The sequence below is a fragment of the Chenopodium album genome, chromosome 9, assembly GCF_948465745.1.
Source record: "Chenopodium album chromosome 9, dcCheAlbu1.1, whole genome shotgun sequence".
Classification (NCBI taxonomy): Eukaryota; Viridiplantae; Streptophyta; class Magnoliopsida; order Caryophyllales; family Amaranthaceae; genus Chenopodium; species Chenopodium album.
Window position 1 is genome coordinate 5,489,381 of NC_137842.1, and position 5,903 is coordinate 5,495,283.

The 5,903-nt window shown below is 39.6% G+C and overlaps 1 protein-coding gene across 3 annotated transcripts; it reads right to left on the minus strand.

The window, feature by feature from the left end:
* LOC145559459 (eukaryotic translation initiation factor 5A-like) lies at positions 1–3,205 on the minus strand. Of its 3 annotated transcripts, XM_081620887.1 has the most exons (6): positions 1,989–3,203; positions 1,853–1,909; positions 1,696–1,770; positions 1,025–1,093; positions 619–672; positions 6–345 (listed from the first exon to the last, which is right to left on the minus strand). In XM_081620887.1, the coding sequence occupies exons 1-6, from the start codon at positions 2,160–2,162 to the stop codon at positions 277–279; spliced, it is 498 nt and encodes a 165-aa protein (XP_081477013.1). In that variant the 5' UTR covers positions 2,163–3,203; the 3' UTR covers positions 6–276. The 3 variants fall into 3 exon arrangements, with proteins under 3 accessions (XP_081477011.1, XP_081477013.1, XP_081477014.1); XM_081620885.1 differs by having other exon boundaries at positions 1–672; positions 1,989–3,205; XM_081620888.1 differs by lacking the exon at positions 619–672 and having other exon boundaries at positions 7–345; positions 1,989–3,200.
* Between the last annotated feature and the right edge of the window lie 2,698 nt (positions 3,206–5,903).

The following is a 5,903-nucleotide window of genomic DNA, read 5'->3' on the forward strand; positions in this document are numbered from 1 at the left end:
AAAAAAATCAGCATATGCTGGATAGTGGATAGTTTAGTTTGGTTAATGATTTTATTAATTACAAAAAGTAAATAATATTAAATAATAATTTATACAAGTATACACTTCAAATATAATTAGCAAAAGCCATACATTCAAATGATTTTATCAATTAAAGAAATTAAAAGAAGTCATGTACTTGCTAATTGCTATTGAAGCCGTGTAGTCCGCATTGAACTATTGAAGCCGCCGGAGAAGATCTCAATAGAATTTCTTGCCGTACTCTCGGCTTACTCGTCACCATACCCAAACTTGCATCGCCATGATAACCAGATTTTTTTCTAGCCTTATCCCAAATTCGCTCCCCTACACATCAAACCCGAACCCCAAGTTAGAGATATATAAAAGATCTTGATAAATCATGCTCTATAGTTGCATAAACGACTCTTTTTCTCTTAAGAAACGAGACTATGAACAAGAATATAAACCCAGAATTTATAGGCAAGATGATCGAAGGAAAGGAAATTAACATATATCCAAGACTTCATTAATTGCATGTTCGGTAATAATGCAAGATGATTTCATGCAAACAGCTATGAGCGTAATGATACATAAACAGAAAAAAAGACATGTCCGAACCAATTCTATGAACTTTTGAGAATGAAGCAGAAAACAAATGGGAGAGTTGTCATCCTGCAATAGGAAAATATTGACCAGAAACCAATTAGAACTGATATATATTCAAATAGAGCAACAGGAAGTTCTGTGCATGCAAAGTATTTGCAAACAGCAAAGTACTACCGTTTCGAAATCATGGTTACACTTTCCTAATTTGGCTGTTTCAAAATAATGGTTAAACATTGACTTTTTCCAATTTATGACATGTGATGTGAGTATGTGACCCACATATTTTATTCATTTCCTTACATATCATTACACTTTTGGGTCCACGAATTATTTTTTCCGTTATTGTTTTCCTTCATGATTCAACTTAACCCATTTCACTCTTACTATGAAGCTAAACTATGAAGCTCAAACAACTCACCAGGATAGTCTGAGGATACCAGTCACGAAGTTTATCAAATGCAGCATCAATCTTCCCTGTTCTGATCAACTTCATAACCAAGACGAACATGTCAATACCAAGACTCAAAGAGCATCTGGCAACAAATTGGACGCTAAGAAAGAATGACAAATTATAAAACAACCAAACAAGGTAATTCTTCTAGTAAAGAAATCCCACTTTTAAACAGATTAAGCAGAAAAGATGAAATGTACAACATTTTTGTTTTTGAATATAGTACTCCGTAATATAGTTGTATAAATGTGGATTCTGTCAAAGCTAAAGCATTCTAGATTCAAGGTATAGCAAGTATACTATCTAATCAAGTATAGAGCACAGTAAAACTAGAAGTTGCATTATTACTGATAGTATAAGGAATTAATGGATGCAAACTCTACAAAGGCATTTTGTCTAGATATACGAAAGGTTGAAGTGAGCAAATAATTTAGAATGTGATCAAAATTGGTAATCAAAATAGATAGATTTGTTACCATTAACATATATCCAAATGACATACATCAGATGAATCATGTTCGGTTTACCATTAACATATATCCAAATGACGTCAGATGAAGCATTGTCTTATGGGAAGACACGAGTATTAACAAGCACAATGAATACTAATGAAAATAACAGTGTTGGTATACACAGACCTGCTTCAGCAAAGCTTCATCAGTTGACAGCTTCAAGTCATCCTTAGTGTCACCACTACCAGTCAGCAGGCTGACCTGAAATATTATTTTGGTTAGACACACCCAAATATTGGAGAACAAAGCCAAACAAAATCACATTAGCGACTAGTATACTTACAAAACCATCCTCAGTTATGTCAACGAGTTGATAATCAGTACGAGTGACATGGGGAACCTGCAAAACAAATATGAATTCCATTAAGTTCAAGAAAAGGACAGTATAAAGAAGAAAGAAGACGTGGATAGGGCCATACATCACAATTGTGAGAAGATGGAACAATATCCTCAAGCTTCTTCCCATTGAAAATATCAATACCAACAAAGTTAAATTTGGCATGTCCGTGCTTGCCAGTCTTAGAAGTGGATACTTCAACAACCTGCAATATCAAAACAAATATTGTGGTGAGTAATTTGATTTCAGTTAGCATTCTGAGTTCTTGCAATGCTAACAGAAGTTCTAAACTTTGATGTTATACAAAAATTGCTCTTGGCAACGAAAAGAGACACGGGAACACAAGAACCTTTACTAAAAACCATTGACAACCCTTTTGATTCTCGTCCCTTGATCTTCAAATGACTAAGAACTAACCAAAATCAAGAGCATCCAAGGATCACAGAAAGAAAACACATAGTACAGTCAAAAGATTCATTAACGTCTGCACATCAATAGCTCAAAAACTTTATCAACAGCCATCTCCGGCGTGAAAAACCTGTGCCCACAGTTGGATTTCATCGAACATCAATAACATACAGCATAAACAAATGAATGTGATTGTATATATTGTTTCACATAAATAACACTTTCCAAAAAACATGCTAATTAACACAATAAATAACAACATTTATATTATTCAACTCTCCAAACAAATCAAAATGCTTTCTGAACCTTGTACATCTAGCTGACTGATTTCCTACGCAACTAAAATCCCTCATAAAACTATCAGAGCAATCAATTTCTAAGAAAAATAAAATAATCTCAACCAAAAAAAATGAGGACTTTATAAAAAAAAAAAAACCTAGTCATATTCATATTCAACTGAAATACCTAACCATATTATCAGGAATAAAAAAAAAACAAAGAAAAAACAAAAAATAGAAATCAGACTAAAACACAATAAAAAGAGGGGAAATCGCAGCAGAAATCGAAAGAGCCATCATTATCATACAAAAAATCTGACAGAAACCCTAGAATCCGAGCCAAAACAAAGTCAAAGAATAAAATACATATAGTAGTGCAATCAAAATGTTCGCAACAAACACACAGCTAGTCTCAGAATCAATAAAAAAGTACAAGTCAGAACTTTAACTACACAATCAGCTAACTACTGCAACATAATAATCAGGGAAAACAGCAACAATAGCATAAAATTCCTACTAAATGCATCTTTATGACCAATTTAACACCAAAAAATTCAAATTATCAAACAAAAAAGACCAAGAAAGTAGTTTATGCGCTGAATAAAACCCTAACTCAAGATCTCCAGAAAAAAAAATTACAGAAAAAACAAAATAAATACCTCTTAATCAAGCTTTCCCGGACAAGACCAATAGAAGGAAAAACCTTCTCATCATACTCCAATCTGATGACGGACCCTAAGAGTCTGAAAAATATGAGGAAGACGATTCTGATCAGGGCGAGACAAAACCCTAAGAGTAAGATTCACCATTTGAAGATCCTTAGTACCAGAAATTGATGAAAAATTGTGAGGTCGAGTACGAATATCGAAGGTGTAAGGCTTCTGGAGCCATGGAATTCGGACATGAGTACCTTCGCCGACAATTTCATCGAGAACTCCGCGAAATTGGTCGAAGATGACGGCCTTTTCGCCGGCGTCGACGGTGTAGAGGGAGTACGTAATAGTTCTTCAGACATTCTAAACACTCTAACAAACAAGAGAATAAAGGAATTAGGGTGGTGAAATGTAGGAGATTGAGTGAATTGAGTCGTAGAAGAGAGAGATTGAATTAGCAAAATCAGAGAGGAGAGAGGAAAGAATGGGGGATGTGTGTGTTTGACGGCTAGGACTAAGAGTGTGAAACCCTAATCTACTAATGGGCTCCTCTTTTCAGTTGGGCCAAATATTCGTAACGGGCACATGGTGTCCGTTACGAATAAATATTTATTCGTAACGGGCACATGGTATCCGTTACGAATAAGCTAAGTATTTATTCGTAACGGATAATATTTTGCCCGTTACAAATAATATAGGATTCGTAACGGACACCATGTGTCCGTTATGAATAAATATTTATTCGTAACGGACAATATTTTGCCCGTTACGAATGTATTTAATGTAACGGGCATAGCTTTGCCCGTTACAAATAACCCGTTACAAATGAAACTTTTTCCACTAGTGCTTGTTGGATTTGAACTACCATATCCTAACCTAACTCTTGACATGTTTTCACTGATTTTTTTTTTCCTTCACAGATTCAACCAGAATGGAGAAGCAGATTGTTTTGGATAGCATATGATGGATGAAACAATGCATATATTCTTTTTATAGTGTGTATCATAGCTGTTTAGGGTATTTTTACCCTAGACACGTGGACCAATGAGCGGTCGCCACGTGTCTTGTTCAGGATGGCCCACGTGGCTCAACATCCTCTTGACACGTGGGCCGATGAGAGGTTGCCACGTGTCGAGCTCAGGATGGCCCACGTGGCTCAATGTCCTCTTGACACTTGGCGTCCTCAGATGTGTTTCTGGAATGGCGGTTTTCAAAGGCCCAAACTTCTAGGAGCGCCGTAAAACGGCGCAGCTCACTAAAATCTAGGTCAAGTGACCTAGGTAGGGGCACTTTTCCCAACGACCCTATAAATAGGGAGATATTTCCCCACTTTGGGGACACATTCAATCATTTATTACACCCTTATTCTCTCACAGCAGAGAAAGACCTGAGCTTGGAATCCGAGCAGATCCCCACCTAAATTTCCGTTCTCTTTATTCCGTTTCCAGTTACTGACTTGATCGTCGGAGGCGGAGCTCCAACCACCCGGGGTCTCCGTTGTTTTGCAGGTACAGTCCAGCCGAATCAGACTTCGTGACGTAACTCTCCCAAGGGACAAAATCACCCAAAACATTTGGCGTCGTCTGTGGGGAGAGTACCTCGAAGATGGTTCAAGAGTCTGTACCACCCCCTAACCGTCTGGGTGAAGACCCAGAAGTTTTTACAGACCATGAGGAGGATGAAGACCCTCAGGTCGAAGCTTTTACAGCCGAAGACGGCTCTCTCAGAACTAAACGCATCCATCCCAGAGACACTCTAGAGCGGGGTGCCTCCCAGGCGGGTCCAAGTCGACCCTCTGGGCAGCCGGAAGGGGAAACCCAAACGGCAGCTGGATCAGCCCCTGTCACCCGAGACGAACTCATGAGGTTCATGACAAGTTTCAAGGGTGAAATTAAAGAGCTGATCACCAAAAGCCGGGCTACCCCAAGTAAAGGTCAGTCGGCGAAAAAGAATCCTCCAGAGAAGGGGAAGTCAGTCAGAAACCGGCAGCCCACTCCCCATCCAAAGGAGAAGGCAGCCGGGACCATTGATTGGTAAAAAATTCTCCTTCCTGGGAGGAACACCAATAACACTCGCCGGCCTCAGCAGCCGGTGAGAAGTAAAAAATCAACTATTGATGCCCGGGAGATCATCAACCGGAAGAGAAACCAATCGCTGTCTGAGTCGGCTTCAACGTCGAATTTTCCAGATAGCTTCAACAACATTTCTGCAGGGAGTGCACCCTCCTTGCATGAGAGTCAGACAGGCGGTAATACCGTCCATTCTGGCCCTCATATGATTGGAGCTGTCCCGTATGTGCCTACTCCGGCTTACGGGCAGTATCCTCCTCACTTCATGCAGCCGACCTTTTTTGGGGGTCAGGCGGCATATCCAAATGTCCAGCCATTGGACTGGCAGCTTCGTCTGCTGCGCCTGGGTGAACAACCTTCTGCGTTCACTCGGAAGATAACCGAGGCGGCTCAGCCGGCCAAGGTTAAGAATGTGTTGGTTGGTACCTATGATGGTACCACCAATCCGGAAGATCACCTCATGGCTTACACCAACCTCATGTATCTGCAGGGGTTGGATGATGCCACTTGGTGTCGATGCTTCCCGGCTACATTGAAGGGCATTGCCCAACAATGGTTTGACAATCTGACAGCCGGGTCCATAGATAGC